General features: G+C 36.6%; 1 protein-coding gene across 1 annotated transcript; it reads right to left on the bottom strand.

Annotated features, from left to right (window-relative positions):
- Positions 1 to 256: 256 nt before the first annotated feature.
- CMAS (cytidine monophosphate N-acetylneuraminic acid synthetase) lies at positions 257 to 22,258 on the bottom strand. Its single transcript, XM_047066013.1, has 8 exons — positions 21,924 to 22,258; positions 14,464 to 14,606; positions 14,162 to 14,317; positions 7,339 to 7,472; positions 5,534 to 5,628; positions 4,995 to 5,166; positions 4,048 to 4,201; positions 257 to 842 (listed from the first exon to the last, which is right to left on the bottom strand). The coding sequence occupies exons 1-8, from the start codon at positions 22,181 to 22,183 to the stop codon at positions 652 to 654; spliced, it is 1,305 nt and encodes a 434-aa protein (XP_046921969.1). The 5' UTR covers positions 22,184 to 22,258; the 3' UTR covers positions 257 to 651.
- Positions 22,259 to 22,285: the final 27 nt, after the last annotated feature.

Raw genomic sequence — 22,285 nt, 5'->3', positions numbered from 1 at the left:
AAAATGATCCTGACCTCAGAGGTAACTGCAAATGGTTTACTCCAAACCAATATACAATCTTCACAAATATATGAATTTTTTTGGATATCTCTATTTGCATGTAGTGCACACTATACGTATACATACCTAAAGTACGATCAGATGCTTTATGTCAGGTGTTTAGTGGCTTGTTTCTCGTGCTGATTGCACGGTCAGTGTTTAAAGGAAATCATGGAATGTTTGGCAAGTCTCCTCTATAGCAACAAGACAGTTTTCATCAAGTTTGTGAAATGTAATTTTATTAATAGAAGGGCATGTCTTACCAGACACACTGTCCCCAAATAAATAAAATCTCAGCATCATTAAAAGCACACAAACACACAGTTTTACAGGGTACAATACAAAGTCAATTTTGATGATATTCTTACTTGCATTTACTAAAAATCTGAGAAAGATTGTATTAATCTCTAAATAATTATCTTGCATAAGGAGAAAAGTAGAGCACAATTATTTCAGAATGTTTTGGAGTGACAATTTGCTTTAAAATATATTAAGATACATCACAGTTCAAATCACACTCTCTGTAACATTACAACATGGAATTGTACTTAATCAAAAATAAAAGTGGCTGAAGAAGGCTGTATACTTTCTTTCCTAACATTACAGTAATTTCTATTTTTGGCATGAGTTAATAACCTTTTCCATTAGTAGGAAAATGTGCTCTGCAAACTCTCGGAGGGCACCGCGGCCACCATTACATTTGCAAATATATCCAACAGCCTTCTGGGCAGTGGAACAGGCATCAGCGGGCACGCCACTTAGGCCCACTTTCTTCAGGCACTCCTCATCAGACACTTCATTTCCTATTGAGTAAAAGAAACACCGGTTGAATATTCAAGGAGACAAAGAATATTCTTTCTGTTAATGCAAAAAAGCAACCAGTAAGTACTTCTGGTAACTTAAATAAGACCTCAAGCACTCATGTAAGAATACCATGGGTGCAGTGGAACAAATATGTTCAAGTATTTACAAGCGTAATTGAGGTCTAAGGTTTTTCCTAAGCACTTCAAAATAAACTCTTACCTGTTAAAAAAAGAATGGCCTATAATTTCTGATTGCCATGCACATTAGAATTACTAGAAATTCTATATACAAATTATGAATTACATTTTTTATTTAAAAAAATCCTAAACACATGCAAGAACCCCAAGTTCATGTGGAATACTTTTCGATGTTTTGGACTATTTATCGATATTTTTCTCTTTTCTCCACTCCTTCGTTTTTAGAGAGAGAGGGCTAAGGAATTCATAGACATCATGTTTTACCCCAAAACTCTTCAGCATCTATCTCTAATACATAAGTATATATTTCTCTAACAGATAAGTATATATTTTTAAAAAGTGACACAGTATCATCAAACTAACAATATCAACAATTCCTTAGTATCATCTAGTAACTTGGTATGTGTTCAAATATCCCCAGTTGTCTCAAATTTTCTTATAGTTGATTTGTTTCAATCGGAAGCCAAACAAAGTCCACATACTGCATTTTGTTGATATGTATTTTTACATACTTTTAATCTATAATAGTTCCCTCTGATTTGTACATCACTCATTTTTTTAAATTAAAAAAAAAAAGTTTATTTATTTTTGAGACAGAGAGATGAGCATGAGTGGGGGAGGAGCAGAAAGAGAGGGAGACACAGAATCCGAGGCAGGCTCCAGGCTCCGAGCTGTCAGCACAGAACCCGACGCAGGGCTTGAACCCATGGACTGTCAGATCATGACCTGAGCCTAAGTCGGACACTTAACCGACTGAACCACCCAGATACCCCTGTACATCACTCATTTGTTGAAGAATTACCATCACACTGACAAAACTACATCCTTTCTCAACCTGCCTGCTCTTCTCTCTCCCTTTCTTTTGTATTCACAGGAGGAATTTCACAGGCTCCGAGTACGTTAGATTCACCATTCTGAGTATAATTATTACTACATCCAACTACACTAATAAAATGCTGGTTAAAAAAGAGTTTACTTGTTTTAAATCTGTTCCACATTTATCTACTGAAATTTTAAAAGTTATTAAATATGTTGAAATCTGAATTTTTTTCACTGAAAGATGATGAAAATTAAAGTTAGCATTTCTTTGCATAGTGTAACCCTTCAAACAAAGATGTATTTATTAAAATTTACTTACATAAGTGTTGATATTTTTAAGGAATATGTTTCTATACATTTATGTGACCCATACAAAATAGTGCTCTGATTTTAAAATTAAAATTTGGAGTCCATTCTCTGTTTTCTTGTTTTCTAACCTCTGTTTTTTATAGTTTTTTTTAATGTTACATAAGTAATGCATTTTCTTGGTAGTAACATTTTTTTTAAACAAAGGCATAAAACAAAGTATCATCCTACTTACCAGTATTTATGGATAATCACTATATTATCACATATATAATTCCACAATTTACTCACATAAATGATACACACTGTTATTACTATCTGCAGGTACTATAATAGGCATTCTATATTATCTTCAATTTTCTTCCCAATGGCCTTATAAAGTTTGATTTGTGTTTATATTATATATTATATATTATAAATAGGAAAACCAAGGCTTAGAGAAGCTCACTTAAGGTCATGCAGATAATAAGTATATCTAGAATCTGTTATACGTTCCACTAAAATTGTTTTCTTCTTACAAAAACTGGATCATTTTCTATCAAGGATTCTGTAGTATTCTTCTCCACTGAATTGTCACATGTGCTTCAAAGGCCATTCCTGAAGTCCTCAGATAACATGCTCCCACAGCATTTCTGTGTTTCTTCTTTAGAGGCCCATATTACCCTCATAAATATTTATTTCTTACATGGCTTATGTTATATGTATTTTAATAACTTGTCATCAGTAATATCTAAAATTAGACATTTGACTGCATGCTCTGTAAGCAGTAAGTCCCAGCAACCAATCAAGACTGCACATGGTATATTTAATAAATGCTGAAGTGAAAATCTTGTGACATCTCATCATATCCATTTGCATTATGCACTATTCCATTTTGTGCATATTCTATTTTTGCAGGGTATTTAAGTGGGTTTTTTTTCCTCCACTATTGGCACATTTGTCCAATTTCCTTCCTAGATTTGGAATTTAAGGGTTAACAGTAGATATATTTTAAAAGAGCAAAACTTATCCATGGTATTCTATATGTTAGGATAGGATAGGTATCTCATATTCCTATATGTTAGGAATCCTTACAATAATAGATCTATGACATAGGTACTCTTGGCATTTCCAGTTTGCAGGTGAGGAAGTTAAGGCTTACTTTACCAAAACTGACTAGTCAGCAGTGTGGTCTGACTCCAAAGCATGTGCTAGTAATCATTCTACTAGGATACACTTGATATATACTATCAAACAAACCTCTAGAAAGATTGTCCCAATTAAAAAAAATTTTTTTAATGTTTATTTATTTTTGAGACAGAGAGAGACAGAGCATGAATGGGGGAGGGTCAGAGAGAGAGGGAGACACAGAATCGGAACCAGGCTCCAGGCTCTGAGCTGTCAGCACAGACCCCGACGCGGGGCTCGAACTCACGGACCGTGAGATCATGACCTGAGCCGAAGTCGGACGCTTAACCGACTGAGCCACCCAGGCGCCCCAAGATTGTCCCAATTTAATACTTTCCTTGGTAGTGTAAGAGAGTTCCTATTTCTCTACAACTATGCCAATCTTGGGAATTTTCTTTCTTAGTTCTTTATTTCTTTAAAGTTTTTTTAAGTTTCTTTACTTTTGAGAGAAAGAGAGAGACAGAGCATGAGCAGGGAGGGGCAGAGAGAGAGGAAGACACAGAATTCGAAGCAGGCTCCAGGCTCTGAGCTGTCAGCACAGAGCCAGACATGGGGCTCAAACTCGTGAACTGCAAGATCATGACCTGAGTCAAAGTTGGACATTTAACCAACTGAGCCACCCAGGCACCCCATTATTTCTCTATTTCTAAAAAAAAAAAAAAAAAAAAAAAAAACCCTAGCCCACTTTATCATGGCTGAATAATAAGACACCAACCAAGATACGCCACTTCTTTCCAGCACAGTCCCATTTCTTTTCTCCATTCATCCAGAACTGCTAGCTTGTCTGGTACATTGACTTCCATTTTGCAATCCAGTTTTAAGGAAGAGAGTGTCTGCTTTGAACAGGCCCTTTCTGAGATTAACCTCACCTTAAAAGAAAAAAGAAAGAGAGAAAGGAGGGCAAAATGAGAAAATAAAGAAATCAACTATTTCATAATAAAATAACACCAGGTAAATAATACAAGTCACAAATGAGTAGTCTCCTGAAAGACCAATTAAGTAAAATCAACAGATATTTTAAAATGATGAATCTTTACAACATTGTATTTCTAATAGTCTAATAAAGACACTGTTTACAGTGGAAAGGATCCTATCTGTTGGTTAAAAAAATATAACATACATTGTCTGACACTAATTTAAGATTCTCCTATAATTCGATTTACCCAGAGGAAAGTCTATAACTTGTCTCTTGTGCTGCTTAGGAACACATATGAAAGATTTCTAGTAAATCTTACTAGAAACTATTTTAGCTTTCATTTTTACAAATATACTAAATATTAAATTATTTTGAATTCAAATTTATCAATCATAAGAATAGGTTACATCTTAAAAATCCACAAGATATTTGCTTTTTTTTTAATGCTGATAACTTACTTTTTATGAAATTTTTTTTAGTGAAAGATCCTATGGGAATTACTAGATAGCTCCTATTTAAAAATAATATGTTTATACTTACTGAATAAATAAGAAATATTATTTGTTGATTGACAAATTTCTAATTTTATTCATCTAAAAGTATGATAATTTTCTAGTCATGTGAAGGCTAAATTTCAGATATTGTAATAGATAATACTAAAAATTTAAATCTCTTATTTCCCTCACACGTTCTTTGACCCTGAATCATCATCTTAAAAAACATCACTATATTCAGGGAGCACATACCTCAATACCACTTTTCTTTAATAAACTTATCCCAATAGCATCTTTTACATCATAAGATATTATTTCTTTTTGGTCTCCTGATACATAAATGTGGCCATTGGTGAGACATCCATCAATATTGCAAACCAAAAGTTTTATCTCCTTAAGCTTCTCTTTGCCAAAATAGCCATATCTAAAAGAAACCAAAATAGACCTCTGAGTACAAGTACAATACTAATTACTCCCTCTCAACTGGCTAATACCAGTAAACGTAGTAACCATTCCCATTCATTCAAACATTACCCTTCACATGTACACTTCAGCTTCTAGTGCAAGAACTTTGAGTACAGTGGTCTAACCAGACCATGTGTTTCTCAAGTTACTGAATAAGCCAACTATAAGTATACTTTACGTGTAGGTCTTCCTCACATGAACAAACTAATTGCAAAGATCCTAAAATGTCTGGAGTATCAGAAATTAGTGTCTAGAAGCACAACTCAACGTATCTACTAAAAATATGTCAGGGTCCAGTGCAAAGGCTATGCAAGTCTTGTTTTTACCTTAATACTCTCTGTTCTGCAATAGGCCAGTCAATATCCACATCTATGTCCACACTGTGCTCAGCTCGCATTTCGTAGTATGCCATTTTTCCACCCTAAAGATAGTATAAATGCCATAAGTACTGTTTTTAACATTCGTTCACCATATCAGAAAGTTTCTTCTAATTAATGAATTCATTTCTATGATACTGACAAAAATAAACCCAGTGAAATCAGTGACTTACAATAAATAACTGTTTTCAGGGAAAAGCTTTTTGTTTCCTATATATTCAAACTATACACTATAATATTGTTCAAATTCTATGTACACAGTGCAAGCTTCCCATTTTTCTTTAAGTACATTTCTATTTTAAGACCGAATAAAGCAGAAATACCCATCTTCCAATATTCTGACCATGAGGAATTTTCTAGAAACCCCCTAACTGTATCCCGTTTTTCTGACAGTCTCTCCTGTCATCATCCAAAAGCAGCATAAATGTTCTCAGAACTTATGTTCCAATTTGCAACTGAGTGGCAAGACAACGGAGGAAAAAGAACTGTAGTATCTATTGTACAGAATTGTCTTAGATCCCTGAACTACAGGGAGGGTAGACAATAACTGTCTGGATCACACGTGGGCAAAGGGAGGGACAGTTTCCTGATTCTGGGATCTGGGGGCAAGGTGGGAGGCCTTTCCTATGACTGTGATAATTTGAATGTCAAAATCAATTACCGGGAAATTTCATTTTTTAGAATTCTCAGTCTCTTCATAAATCTTATGATGATGAGATACTTCATTGTTCTCTACCTTTTAGGAAAGGGTCAAAACACAGTCCCCTTAGCAAAGAGTTTGGAAAGGGTGATATCTACCTGTGTCAAACCTAATTTTCCTGAGTACTCAAACTTAACTAAACAGTCTACAGTTTGTTTAGATACTGCCAGGAGACTGTTAAAAATACTTTTACCTCAGAGCATGAGTCACATTGGAATTTTTACTACAGAGAGTAGAGAGTTTTTTAAATGCTGATTTTGAGTAACATAAGGACCTGAATCCAAATCCCAATAGTACCACTTACTACCTATTTATGCCCTGAGCCAAGTACTTCCTTTTCCAAGCAGCCATTCCCTCCTCTGTAAAACTGGGCAGGAATGTCTACTCTATTCCAGTGCTATGGAGATTACATGAGATAACCTATATAAAGTGTTTGGTATAGTCCTTGGCACACAATAAGTGCTGAATAAATAACTGCTATTAACTAAAAGGAACAAATGGTATATGATGTAACCATGTAGGCTCTAAAGATATGAGAGACGTTCCCAACCCTTTATTTTAAAATGAGAGCAATGAGACTCAGAACAGATTAAAATGTACACTCAAAGCCACACAGTTAAAGAGAGAACTATAATCTGGCTTTCCTGACACCCAGGTTGGTGCACTTCCATATCTAATATATTTTTTGTTTTGTCTCTTTTTGAAAGCAATAGATTTTTATTCAACTGTACAACCAATGTGACAGTAACCAAACCATGGATTAAAAACAGAGTTTGAATGGAATAAAATGAAAGTCGGGACACATATACAACATTTAATATTTGATTCATTTCTCAGTTGTAGCAGAATTCCTTGCATACCTACTGAATGGACTCCAAAGATTACTTTAGTGTAAACCTACAGGATAAATGCCTCAGATAAATCTTATCGGTTATTTCCTTTCCTCTGGGGATTGATACTTTTCTTTATGAACTGTGCCGTAATTCTTCCTTAGAACTGAGGAGGTATACATACAAAATGATTTAAAAGATCTTTGCAAAATGAAGGCACAAACCTGTAAATAACCCATCTCTATCAAATGTCTTTTAGCAAAATAAAATGAGCCATTTTCATATAATTCTCCATCCCAGTCTTGTCGACGAGGTCGTTTAGCTGGATTCAAATTCAGAGGCTCAGTCACTTCACGAACTAAAAGCAAAAAGCTATAGTAAGTCTACATTCCTTTGAATACTGAATATTCATTTAGTAATTAAAAAAAAAAACCTGAAAATGTAAAATATTTTTCTATCTTGATAAATAGCTAAATAGATTTTTTAAAGGAACAAAATCTCTAATAATGCTGATGATTTATCTTTGCTAATTATATTTGATAATTATTAAACAATACGTAATAATTATAATTACTTTATACTACTTATTATCTAATCATAGAAAAATAAAGTATTTTATAAATGAACCCTGAATAATTGAGGTTTTAAGGCATTTATACAAATAAAATTTTCTGGGGGGCACCCAGGTGGCTCAGTTAAGCATCTGACTCGTGGTTTTGGCTCAGGTCATGATCTCACAGTTCCTGAGTTCGAGCCCTGCATCGGGCTCTGCACTCACAGCACAGAGTCTATTTGGGATTTTCTCTCTCCCTCTCTCTCAAAAATAAATAAATAAAGATTTAAGAAAAAAAAAAAACTAATATAATATTCTGGGAGGACATGAAGGCAACCTTAAGGTAGCTTCAAAAGGGCTGAACTTGCCATAAAATATCCTTATTTAATATTTGAGTGCTTTAATCTATTTCTCATTATTTGCTTCTATAGAAATACAATGTATGTGTTTATATAATGTGGTTGAGAAATTACTTTCATAGAATTATTATAGAAAACTAAAGATTTCCTCATTAAATTATTAATACTTTTATGTTGATAAAAATGTTTGTATATTACTCTTACCAGAGTTAAAAAATATACTAAACATAATAATAAATACTATTTACTTATTCTTATCCTTGGTAATGAAGGCTCAGCAATATCAACAGCAGTGATTATAACATGATGTAACAGATGGAGCCCTCAGTACTGGGAAATAGGGATCCTCTTGCTTTTTCACTGTATTTTTCCCAAAACTGTGTTTATGGATGTGTAATGATATGCATCATGATTGTAAGTTTAATGCTGGTGATTCCTCAGAATCTTTCTTTACTTTTGGCTGTCATTATCTGTGTAACGGCTTTTAGAAACAACTTCCACTTACTTCCTTAACTAAACCATCCTCTGTTCAATTCTACCCCATCAGTGTTTGATATAATCTATGAAAAGTATTCAGCAAATATACATTGGATAGCTAGCTACATATAGTATAGTTTTATAGGCAGGGTATAAATAGCAATGAATATGGCTCCCTCCTCTCTTGGAGTGTGCAGTCTGGTGGTGGAGACAGGCAATAAACAGACTAGAGAATTCAAGTGGCAGTCTGAAGAAAAGCAATGAGAGGGGCAAGTCTTTCTTAAGTGAACAAGGATCAGTGGCTGTTTTCTCCCTAGGGATGTTTGAGGACTCTGAAGAAGTGAGAAAGATCAAGCTTGGCATAAGCAGAGGAGCTCTACTGGGGTAAGGAGAACCCAGAGGTTTGTCATGGCCCTTTGGACTAGAATCATAGATTGTCTTCTGTAGGATCCCAAACACAGAGCTAGTTCTTCCTACCCAAGTACTCCCCTACAGGACTTCTGCTGAGTGTACTGCGGCACAAGAAGCTAGGGATGGGTTGCAAGGCTGGGCTGAGAGGTTTTGTGGTGCTTAGATCCTAAGGTCCTGTTAGCATGGGGTTATTACTAGCAATACATACAAGATCTATTTCCTGGCAAGATACCTGCACTAAGAGGTAAAGGGAAATTAAAGGTTGAATCCAGCACAACTCCTAACTGGATCAAAGTGACTAGCTCCATATTCCATCTGCCTGATAGAAGAAAGGGTGTGTCCTTTTGGAGGAAAATAATATATTCAGTTGACCTTTGAACAATGCCAGGGCTGGGGCACCAACCCCCCACATGATTGAAAATCCACATACAACTTTTGATTCTCCCAAAACTTAGCTACTAAGAGCTTACTGTTTGCCAGAAGCTGTACCAATAACATAAAGAGTCAATTAACCCATATTCTGTTTATGTATTGTACTGTTAAAATAAGCTAGAGAAAAGAAAATGCTATTAAGAAACTCATAAGGAAGAGAAAATACATTTACAGTATTGTACTGTATTTATTGGAAAATATCTGTGTATAAGTGGACCTGCGCAATTCAAACTTGTGTTGCTCAAGGGTCAACTGTACTCCAGTCTCTATGTCAGGCATATGACAAAATTTGAGTCATGATGAAGAGGCACAAATACATTAGCCATAATTAGAGAAAAACAGTTGCAGAAACAGAACTATAAATGACTCAGATGTTGGAACCTGCAATTGAGGATTTTCAAATAAATATCATAAATATGTTAACGGTATTAGAGGAAAAGATTGAAAAACAAAAAAAGATGGAGAATTTCAACTGAGAATGTAATCTCTAAAAAATAACTCCAATGTACATTCTATAAACATATATCTGAAATAGTTCACTGGACAGGATTTACAGTGTACTACATAAGTCAGAAGAAATGATCAATGAACTCAAATATGTCAACATAAATTACTTAACATGAAGCAGAGAGAAAATCAACAAACGATACAGAACAGACTGTGAGAGACAGGCTTAAAATTGTTTAAAATACACTTAAATCTGGGTCCCAGAAAGAAAGGAGAGAGAAAATGTGGCAGAAGACATATTTGGAGAGAGAACGGCGCAGAATTTTTGCAAACTGATGACAGATATCAACCTATAAACATGAGAAGGTTAAAGAATTCTAAACAGGATAAACACACACACACACACACACACACACACACACACACACACACCACAGCAATACAAATTGGGAGTCAACTATGAAAAATTAAGATACAGAGAAAATCTTAAAAGCAGGGGAAAGGGAAAAAAGGGAAAAAAGACATTATATTTAGAGAAACAATGATCAGAAAAACAGCTGATATCTTAAAAGAAACAATGGATGGTAGGAAATAATGAAATGACACGTTAAAGATGCATCTTCAAAAGGATAACATCTTACAAGTGCAATCTTAAACTGCTGAAGGGAAAAAGGTAAATCAAAATTTTATATTCAATGAAAGTACCCTTTTAACATAAGGATGAATTATAGACATCTTTCGACAAACAAAAGCTGAAAGAAGCTGTTACTAACAGGTACACACTGTAAGATAGAAGCACAGATAAGTAGAAAGAAATGAAGAATAACAGAGAAAGATAAATATGCAGGTGGAGGTAAATGATAATTTTAAAATAATTTTTAAAATACCTTTAATTGCTTAAAATAAATACAACCACAATGTATTGTGCAGTTATAATATATAGAGAATTATATGTAACAATAATAGTACAAAACAGCAGGGGCTAAATAGAAATTTACTTTTGTAAGGTTTTTAATTATTTGTGAAAATACAAATTCAGGCAGGCTACAACAAACTGAGGGTACAAAGTGTAATCTCTAGAAGAGTGATGTTGAATAGAAATATAGTGTGAGCCGCGTATATAATTTTAAATTTTCTAATGGCTACAGTTTAAAAAGAGTAAAAAGAAGCAAGTGAAATTAACTGTAATAGTATATTTAATTTAGCCCTATGTATCTAAAATGTTTTTTAACATGTAATTAATATAAGAATTATTAATGAGACGTTGCATATGCTTCTTTCATACTAATCCTAGAAACCTAGTATGTATTTTACACTTAATGCATATCTCAATTTGGACTAACCACACTCAAGTGCTGACAGTACGAGAGACTACTATATTAGATGGTAAGGTTCTAGCATGATAACAACAAAAAAAGATTACAAAAAGTTATACAATATGAAATAGAAGGATTTTTCAAATATTGATTAATCCAGGAGCATGTTTAGTAGTAGTGATTTAATAAACAAGGAACATAAGAACAGAATCATAAGAAATACCATTCTAGGTTAGAATCCTTGTTCTTAACAGCATTCTGTTTTACAGTGGTTCTAGGAAAATATATGACAAAGACAAAGCTCTTATCCCTAACATTCACATCTTAGTGTTAAAAGATATTTATTTAAACATTTCTAATTTTCTTAAAAATACTTATGGATATATTTTATATGGCTTTGTCATCTATTTAATGTACATATTTCTTGAACTTCTTTAATCATATAGCATATGAATCTCAATATTCAGTTTAACACTGGGCTTCCTTGATTTGCTTCAAAAACTTGTTTTAAAGCTTTAATAGATTCTTCCTAGAAATTATTTCCTCAGAAATAAGAACTTCTGGGCCACCTGGGTGGCTCAGTCAGTTAAGCATACGACTCTTGATTTTGGTTCAGGTCATGATCTCACATTTTGTGAGATCAAGCCCTGCATTGGGCTTTGTGCTGATGGTGTGGAACCTGCTTGGGATTCTCTCTCTACCCCTCCCCAACCTCAAAATAAATAAAGAAAAACATTTTTTAAAAAAAGAAGTAAGAATTTATGAGATTTGGTAAATAAGTTCAAAGTTTTATACATATAACTTAACATAGAACCTGGCACAGAGAAGATACTCAATAAACATATACTGAATGAAGTCAATCAGTAAGTATATTTACTGGTACATTTTATTGGTTTGGATAACATTCATATGTTGAGATAGAAGAGTCTTATTTTCAGCCCTTCTTTATCCTCTTGATTGCTCTGTTTTTGCACTGTCTCCAGTTTCACTGCATCTTCCTTACTATCTCCTTTAAGTTACACATGTTAGAGACAATTAGGCCAGCTTTCCTATATTCAACAAATGTCAGGGCACCTAACAGAAATCACACTGCCTTTCCTTACGCATGTTCCAACACTTCCCTATTTGTTGTTCATCCTATTCTTTATTGCATATTTTACTAGTTTATCTAGCTAGAAATCTGGCTCCAGCTAAATACTATGGAACTCTTCTTATACAGGAGTTACATATTTTGAGAAGTAATTCTACAATTCATTCTTAAGGTCCTCCAGAACTTTTTGGTTGATTTCTATTCCCATGATTCTAATATAATTTAGGAATTTACCAAGCAAGTCTAGGACAAAGAATTATTTCACATCTAGAAAAAAATGACATGCCTGCCTGCCTCAAAAGGCAAATAGCGTTAAAACGTCCATTTATAAAAAGTTAAAGCAAAGAATTTGGTCTGTCTTGTTTCAATAATCACAAGACTTAGAACTGATTATATGGCACAAAAACAGACACACAGACCAATGGAATAGAATAGAAACCCCAGAACTAGACCCACAAACGTATGGCCAACTCATCTTTGACAAAGCAGGAAAGAACATCCAATGGAAAAAAGACAGCCTCTTTAACAAATGGTGCTGGGAGAACTGGACAGCAACATGCAGAAGGTTGAAACTAGACCACTTTCTCACACCATTTACAAAAATAAACTCAAAATGGATAAAGGACCTAAATGTGAGACAGGAAACCATCAAAACCTTAGAGGAGAAAGCAGGAAAAGACCTCTCTGACCTCAGCCGTAGCAATCTCTTCCTCGACACATCCCCAAAGGCAAGGGAATTAAAAGCAAAAGTGAATTACTGGGACCTTATGAAGATAAAAAGCTTCTGCACAGCAAAGGAAACAACCAACAAAACTAAAAGGCAACCAACGGAATGGGAAAAGATATTTGCAAATGACATATCAGACAAAGGGCTAGTATCTAAAATCTATAAAGAGCTCACCAAACTCCACACCCGAAAAACAAATAACCCAGTGAAGAAATGGGCAGAAAACATGAATAGACACTTCTCTAAAGAAGACATCCAGATGGCCAACAGGCACATGAAAAGATGTTCAGCGTCGCTCCTTATCAGGGAAATACAAATCAAAACCACACTCAGGTATCACCTCACGCCAGTCAGAGTGGCCAAAATGAACCAATCAGGAGACTATAGATGCTGGAGAGGATGTGGAGAAATGGGAACCCTCTTGCACTGTTGGTGGGAATGCAAATTGGTGCAGCCGCTCTGGAAAGCAGTGTGGAGGTTCCTCAGAAAATTAAAAATAGACCTACCCTATGACCCAGCAATAGCACTGCTAGGAATTTACCCAAGGGATACAGCAGTACTGATACATAGGGGCACTTGTACCCCAATGTTCATAGCAGCACTCTCAACAATAGCCAAATTATGGAAAGAGCCTAAATGTCCATCAACTGATGAATGGATAAAGAAATTGTGGTTTATATACACAATGGAATACTACGTAGCAATGAGAAAAAATGAAATATGGCCTTTTGTAGCAACGTGGATGGAACTGGAGAGTGTAATGCTAAGTGAAATAAGCCATACAGAGAAAGACAGATACCATATGGTTTCACTCTTATGTGGATCCTGAGAAACTCAACAGGAACCCATGGGGGAGGGGAAGGGAGAAAAAAAAAAGACGTTAGAGTGGGAGAGAGCCAAAGCATAAGAGACTGTTAAAAACTGAGAACAAACTGAGGGTTGATGGGGGGTGGGAGGGAGGGGAGGGTGGGTGATGGGTATTGAGGAGGGCACCTTTTGGGATGAGCACTGGGTGTTGTATAGAAACCAATTTGTCAATAAATTTCATATATATATAAAAAAAAAAGAAAGTTTAACAAAAAAAAAAAAAAAGAACTGATTATAAATGTCATTGCCTATTACAGTTAAGAATCACGTGGTCTCTTTTACTGCTTCCCTCCTGCCTAAGGACTATTTACCTATGAAAAAGCTGATTCTCCATAAAAGCTAAAATAAAGACTGATATGACAGATTACCTCCTTTCTGAATTTCACTCCATCGAAACTGATGGCGTCGCACAACAGAGAAAACAGAATCGTATCCTTCTTCTCGAATCATTTCTGCAACTTTTTGAAGGTCAGTGGGATGTAAACACGGAGAAGTTGCTTGAATATTTCCCACAATGTCAACCTCTTAAAAAGACAAAACAAATGAAAAGAACATCAAAGTTCTTTGCGAGGAATAAAAGATCTTAAATTCAAATGTGAAAACAAGTCTTATGAAACAATTAGCAAGTTAGAAATTACATAACATCTTGAATAAACTATCAAATTCATACCATTATGATAATTAAGAAATTCTATGATGGCATCTAGTGAGGTAGAACTGTCTTTTGAAACTTCAGAACTTCTTCGATGAACTTGGGCACCAAATTGTTTGGCCACATTCTCAATTTCATCATGGTCTGTTGAAACCCACACACTGTATGGATATTAAAAAATAAATATAAAAAGCCAAATCATTAAAAGAAACCACTAAAGATAAAAAGGAGCTCTGCAACCCCAAAATACAGCTTACGTAATATGAGAATAGTTTTTATGCCATCAAAAAATAATTGCAGAGCTGAAGTATTATAAAATTTAAAGAATTATAAAGTATTTTGTATATAAACTTTAAATGTCTGAATAAAAATGCAGTATCTAGTTTTAACATAGAGAAGGTGAAGGTAGGATGAGAAGATGGTAAAGACAGTAAAAAGTGAACAGTAAAAGCAAAATTTATGTCACTAATGGAAATATTTGTTTACATATAGAAATATTTATATTTGTATTATGCATATCATTTAAATAAATGTTATTTATGTAGCCCTAGATTTAGTTTTATAAAATTGGAAAAAAGTGATATTTGGTATTTTTAAGGCTACTGGTATATTAAGTAAAACAGTAGTGGTAAACTTCAAATCTAAAGGAAATAAAGAAGATCCTTCTTCTTATTCCTCATTCAAATCCAAATTATTTGGTGAAGGATTTTAATATACTTGCTAAGAAAAAACTGGATTTGGCTTTGCCAAACATTGAAGCTGAAAAAATTTCAAGCTTAGAAGCAACTAAAGGCCCAAGTCTAGGCTCAAAATAATCAGGCAATCCAACTCTCTTGTTTTGCCAACTAACAATGGGTATACTGTAAAAATAAGAATACACAATCAACTGAGTTATACCCATTGACAACAATTACAGACATGGGAACATGACTCGATGGACTCTGGGAAGTTTAACTTAACTGCTCCTTTAACCACTTCTTACACAGTTCCCCATTTAAACTTTGTAAGATGATGACTAGGGGTAAAATGCTACTTTGGGGAAATGTGCTAGTCTCTATTGAAGTTAAGTATCCTGGACCTTTACAAATTTCCTTTGCTAGAAACAAAAGATGTGAATATTAATCTAGCCACAATGTTTTTAATAGTGATCTTATACAAAGATAGTTTAATGGGGGCGCCTGGGTGGCTCAGTCAGTTGTGTGACTTAGGCTCAGGTCACAATCTCATGGTTCATGAGTTCAGGCTCTCTGTTGTCAGCACAGAGCTTGCTTCGGATCTGCTGCTCCCCACCCTCTCTCTGCCCCTCCCCTGCTCATTCTCTCACATAAAATTAAATAAACATTAAAACAAAACAAATATAGTTTAACGACTTACAGTCTTTGGCATATGCATTTATTTTTCTTTTATCACCTTCACTCAACATCTACTGGGGGTAAGAAGAACTGCATGTTTCAAATGTCTGTCCTCAATTGTCAAGAGTGAAAAGAAAGTGAGAAACTAAAGAAAAATTTCTAACATCTCCAGATTTCACTTATTAATATCAGTTATTCCCTTTAGCCTAGTAAACAAGATGAGCCACTGGCTAGGGGTCAGGTGTCTCACATTTACTGATGTCACTCTGTGCATCTCCCAAATGCATATTCAAATCTGAAATATTTGAAGGCAGATTTTTACTGGAGAAATGTCACAGTCAAAAGTATATAACAAAGTACCAATGAAAACCTAGTTTTAAATTACAGAAGGTGAAGGTAAAATAAGATGGTAAATACAGTAAGAAGTGAACAAGAAAAGCAAAAGAAATCTAATTTATGTCACTAATTGAAATAGATCACTAAAGTTGTTTACTTTATTATTCTGATTTTCTGTAATGAAAATTCAACACCACAGACTCCAATGATATTTTTGAAATGCTTAAAAGATAAATTAAAAATGGTAGAGGTTTTGGAAGAGGTTTGCTTGTTTTTCTTTTCTTCCTTTTATCATTCATTCATTTCTTCATTCATTAAATGCTTACTGAGTGTCTACTATGTTTCAGGTCCTATTTTGGACACAGGAGATAACAGTCCATTTTCTTAAGAAACTTTCAGTTCTCAACCTATCGGTAGAAACAGCAGCCAACACAGTACTCAAATTCCCTTTAAACCATCAGGGAAAGAGAAGAAAGCAATGACCAACCTCTCTACAATGCTTTATTCTTACAAAGTGTTTTTATAGTGCCTGCTACATAACATGCTCAATCTATATTTGTTAATAAATTAAACAAGAAATGGTCAACAGCATGGGATCTGAAGGAATGGGTTCAAATCCTGACTCCACCATGTTAGCTGTATGACCTTAGGTAAAACCCATAATCTCCCTCAGCCTCGATTTTCACTAAAATGCAGGTGATATAAAAAAAAAAAATACAGGTGTAATAATAGTAATTACCTCATATGGTTGTTATGACAATTAATACAAACCACAACACACAATAAATATTTCATAAATGTTAGCTATTTGGTATAATAAAATAGGAATGGTAATAAAGGGACATCTGCATGGTCTCATTTTTTTTTCATGTTTATTTATTTTGAGAGAGAGCATGAGTAGGGGAGGGGCAGAGAGAGAGAGGGAGAGAATCCAAGCAGGCTCAACGCTGTCAGTGTGGAGTGTGGACGCTTAACCAACTGAGCCACCCAGGCGCCCCTACATAGTCTCATTTAATCCTCACACTGGCTCTGTTGGAAAGGGAAACTGAAGTTCTGCCTTTACAACTTCAAAGGTCCAAATGTCTAATCTGTATGTATGAAAATAGCATCCCATATGTAGACTTAAAATACAATGATCATCATTTATTAAAGGGACTACGTAAGCAGATAATTTTCTTTTGGTTTAAGGGAATCAGAAGAGGGAGAGCAAAAAAGAATGAGCAAGTGAATAAAGAGGCCTAATAAAATTTAAAACCAGTACAGAGTAAATGTCAAAGCCTAATGCTAATGGCTTTAGCCTCAAATGAAGTCATACAACATCTAACAGGATGAACAGGAATATCAACCCTGAAGCCTACGTACATTATTTCAAATCACAAACTGCCATTTCATGGACACTACAGCACAGGCCTGTCATTAATCATAAATCCACACCCTAGAAATGAAACTTCATGTTTGTTTTTTTCCCAAGTATGTTAGGCAACATTTACAAAATCTATTTATTCTGAGGTTTACTAACACAGCACTGGACCACTGTTGAAAATCAGGCTCTTATAAACTCATCTCAAACAATAACTTTTCACTAACTGAAAAATTATCTCAGCATTTTCCTCAACTGCTAATTATCCAAATTTGTATGCAAACTTAGTAACTTGGAAAGTATCGTTAACTTTGACTCTGCGCAGGCCAGAAAAATCTACCTCAATTACTACATTATGGTTTTGAACAAAATAATCTCCAAAGCGTCTTCCAGCCCTGAAAAACACAATCAGGCAGCTATAATTTTCTTCAATTCCTTCCTAGGGTAAATATTTGTCAAAGAAAGTAGAGGTCAGGGGCAGCAAGGTTGCTCCAGACTTGGGACTGTAGCTTTAGAATAAATCAATTAAATCCAAATTAACACATTTTAATTGAGGTTCTAATACATTAAGCATACCAAGACAAATGAGTGCCTGCTCACAAGAAACTCTTCAACCTGTTAAAGAAAGGGTCAGCCCAGGCCAAATCTGGCTCACAGCCTGCCTACTTCTGTTAATAAACTTTTAATGGAATACAGCTATGTTCATTCACTTATGTAATTTATGGCTATTTCCACAACACACAATAGCAGAACTGAGCAACAGAGACCATTCAACCTGCAAAGCCTAAATTATTTACCATGTGGCCCTTTACAGGAAAAGTTGGGTGGACCCCTGAAATAGAATAAAGCCACAATTCCATTAATTCTTCAAGGTCAAAGCATGCTAGTATTAGGAAGAATTCTGAAGATAATTACAACTTTCTCATTTTACAAGTAAGGTAACTGTGGCTCATGGAAGAGATGAAGATTGTAAAAACCCTCCATACAAGGGGAAAACGTCAAGGATGGATCACACACTATATAGAGACGCTATTCTAAGGGCTGTGTATACCACTACCTCATTTAATTCCCTCAGCAAGCCTAGGAGGCAGATAATTAAGTCCATTTTGCAAATGAGGAAACTGAGGCACAGATGTTAAGTGATTTACCCAAAGTTCCAGTTAACATGTGGTGAAGCTAGGAATTCAAATCTAGGGTCTACGACTGTACTTTGCTGCAATAGTGCACGCACTAAAGAAGGTATGAACAATGCTGCTATGTGCAGAAAACAAAGGCACAGTTACTTTCCATTGAGGGGATCAGCAAAAGCTTCAGTAAGGAAGTAGTGCTACTCCATTTTATTACCTTTTTAAACTTTCCAGATCCCTAGAAATGATGCCACATAGCAGACAGCTATGTGAACTAAACAGTAAAATCACATTATTATATAGTATTGTAAGTTTGAGAAGGCAGGAATCAGATTATGCTCATTTTGCTGGTTAAGGAAAATACTGGTTTTATGTCTTCAAATTCTATTACTAGTACAGTAGCAGATACCATAGGTGGCTGCAAGTATAAAATACCATTCCTATTGTCAAGATGATTATACTCTAGATGTATTACATAAAACTGGTACAGAAAAAGTTCTCAGGAATCATTTATTCTTTCATGGAGTTTTGTACAAATGCATTTAATAAATGGAGACAGGAAAATCGCTGCTTAATATATACATATATTTCCAATAATTTCGTAGCAAAATCCCCTATGTCTGCTATAATGGCTATCTGTTGGGTTTTGACTCCCACCATCTATTGCCCTTTGGTGATCATATTCCAATTTCTCTCTTGATGAAACTGTCACATGGTGCTTTAGGGGGCGCTCCATCACCGGCTCCAAGAGTGGAAGGGGCCACTAAACTGTACCAATACAAGCGCTGTTTTAGCCAAAGTGACTGGCTCAAGGATGACCCAAAGAGACTTTAAAGCTGCAAAGAGGGCAGCTCTTTTTGGCTGGACTGAAACCTGGAAGGATAGGAACAGTAAAATAAGGGGACAGACAAAGCTGGACACTAATGCAGATAAGGTCAGGTTTAATTTGTTAACGATGGCATAAACTAACTCAAATTCCTCCCAAACAAAGGCTGGAGACTTCTTAAAGGCGGGTGTGTTAAGGCAAAGGTATCGTGTCGGGGCTAAAGGAGGTCAGTCCATGTGACTAGACCATCTGGATTTGTCAACTGGTGCTTATCCAGATCAGAAGCACACTTCTAACTTTAGGATGGGCAGCAAGGTGCAAACTGAAGCAAGGTGCCCATCAAATTTAGGCCCTTAATTTTCCCACAGGGACTGGGAGGGAGTGAGAGTTACCTACTGGGATGTTTGCATTTCAAAGAGATAGCTCTCAGGTCCTTGAGGAAACAGTTTTGGATGGTAGATTTACATTCTGAAGCATGGTGAAGAGGGCTGTAACTGAAAACTTTCTAAAGTAATTGTTCTGAGAGGGGGTTCAGAGGCTCCCTGCCTGTCACCAGGTTGGAACAAACAGTAAATTCTCCTGGCAGCACTGAGTTTTCTCAGACATCTTAAGGGGGTTGGGGGGCTGGGATCATCCTAGGAACATGGCCTTAAGCTGCTAGAAACCATACTAGAGTTCGAACAAGTTCTTCCGCGCCAAGTTGTTTTGCGGTACTCAGCATAGCCACCTGACACCATAAAGGGAGAGCCTACCCAGAAGAACCAAGAAATAGAAGATTCTGTTGATGGAGGGCACTGGCACCATTCCCTTACCTTGCTTGATTTGTCTTGAAACTATTTATCGACACCCAATATAGTATATATTGTTTGTATACCGCCTGTTTCTCATTATAACGCAAGCTCCTTGAGACTAGGGACTGAACCCACTGCTGCTAGTGTTACAACCTCTGGTTAAGGACACAGAACAGTGCCTGTCACTGTAGGTAGTCAATAAATATTTGCTGAATGAATAAATCGTTCTTTGCCTTTGAATCTCATTGTACCTGAAACAAGCCTTACCTTTTGTTAAGCCAGGTTGAAAGGAGTTTCCTGACATGCTACCTAAGAGTTGTAAATGAGTTTTGTTCTTAATCTACTGTGAATGTAAGTTTTGATCTCTACTTCATTGCACAGAAATGGCATATCACTGTTGTCTAGATGCACCCTCTCTCGGTCCTCTTTTTTTTTCCCCAGTGTGCACTCTTTGTAGGGATGAAAAAATGTCCAAAGCCTGTGAGCTCCCCAATGACAAGAACCATGTCACTTCATCTTGGTGTTTCCTTAGGTGTCTATGGCAGAAATTAGGGCTCAGTAAATGTTTCCTGAATTGAACCAAATCCCCAAGTCCTTCCCTATCTCTGCTTTGCACACTTCCTACTACACTACTACATTAGTGTTATCATCTGGGTGCCTGGCCCTATTTACCTTGCTCCACCCAGGGCTTCGTTTGGATTAAAACATTAAGAAAATTTGTAAATTCTTACTTTGGGAGTATCTTTTTTTAAACAAGACTAGTTTAATGAAAATCATTTACCCACATATTAATGTGGGCAATTAATTTGCTCCAAAAACAATCATCTCTTAAAGACCAAAAACCCAGGCATCAAGAAGTTAAAATAATTTACTTTCCACGGTAACAAACTGAAGCACAATTAGCGTGAAGTTACTATGTGTAAACTCATTCCTGACACTGAATTCTATCTTCTTTTATGAATGACATCAGCTTGTAACTCCTGACCAAAATGGCATATGGTAATGGCTCTGAATGATGAACAATTAAAACTGTCTTTAGGGCAGAGAGGTTCCAAAGATATGATAAAAACCATTTAGAAGCATATCATAAAACAGCCTGCTGTACGTTTTCTCACTATCTCTCACCTATGTACAAATGTAGGTAGCTTTTTAGATTGTGCTGACTCACAGGCACATAGCTTGGAGTATTTTTCAAAGGTCAGAAAGAGATCTCCAAGCTGAGCTTGAAACTCGAAAGCCTTGACACCTCACTCCATTCATGAACCCGATGCCTCCCTAATCGATCGGCACCAAGTGGTTATCAGAGGCTGAGCACCAGGGGAACCCCAATGGCCTCTGTCTACAAGAGTTCACATATTACCGCAGACGTTTCATAGGGGTGGCCTCCTTTACCCTGTGAGTCAACCAGGGCGGCGGACACGGTTGAAAAGGGGAAATCTCCCCTTTTACGCAAGGCATTCTCAAGGGCAGGGACAGGAACTGTCCCAGGTCAAGACTATTAGCAGCTACGGAACAAGGAAGAAGCTGGAGCACTTCCTCCCTGGGCTCTCAACCGGGGCCCAGACAGCCCGGATCTTGCACACCCCTTCTAATAACAATTGCCCTGGGAGCCCCAGCTCTGCCAGCGGCCCGGCTCCCGTCCCGACCCCCGCCCAGGCCGCGCCGCCCACTCTCGCACATGCGCACCTCTGGAAGACCCCCGAGTCCAGGGCCGCACGCAGGACCCAGCCAATAAGCGGGACCCCCGCCAGGTGCTTAATGTTCTTCAGGGGGATGCCCTTGCTGCCGCCCCGGGCCAGAATTAGGGCCGCCAGGTGCGGGGGCTTCTCCACACCTCGGCCCTGGCCTCCGCGGGAGTTGCGCTGCAGCTTCGGCGGCCGGCCCCGGGAGGGCCGCCCCCGCGGGTTGGAGACGGAGGTGGCGGCCCCCTTCTCCACCGAGTCCATCTTCCTCCCACGCCTTCTCCCCAGCTTCTCCACATCCGGGAGCTCTTCTCTCGCTACCTCAGCTCGGCGCCGCCCGATCTCCCCGCCCGACAACTCGCGGGG

The sequence above is a fragment of the Lynx rufus genome, unplaced genomic scaffold (assembly GCF_022079265.1).
Source record: "Lynx rufus isolate CCGP_SWC_20201006 ecotype Redwood Valley unplaced genomic scaffold, mLynRuf1.p SCAF_7, whole genome shotgun sequence".
NCBI lineage: Eukaryota > Metazoa > Chordata > Mammalia > Carnivora > Felidae > Lynx > Lynx rufus.
The sequence above is the reverse complement of the archived record's forward strand: the minus strand, read 5'-3'. Positions and strand labels throughout refer to the sequence as shown.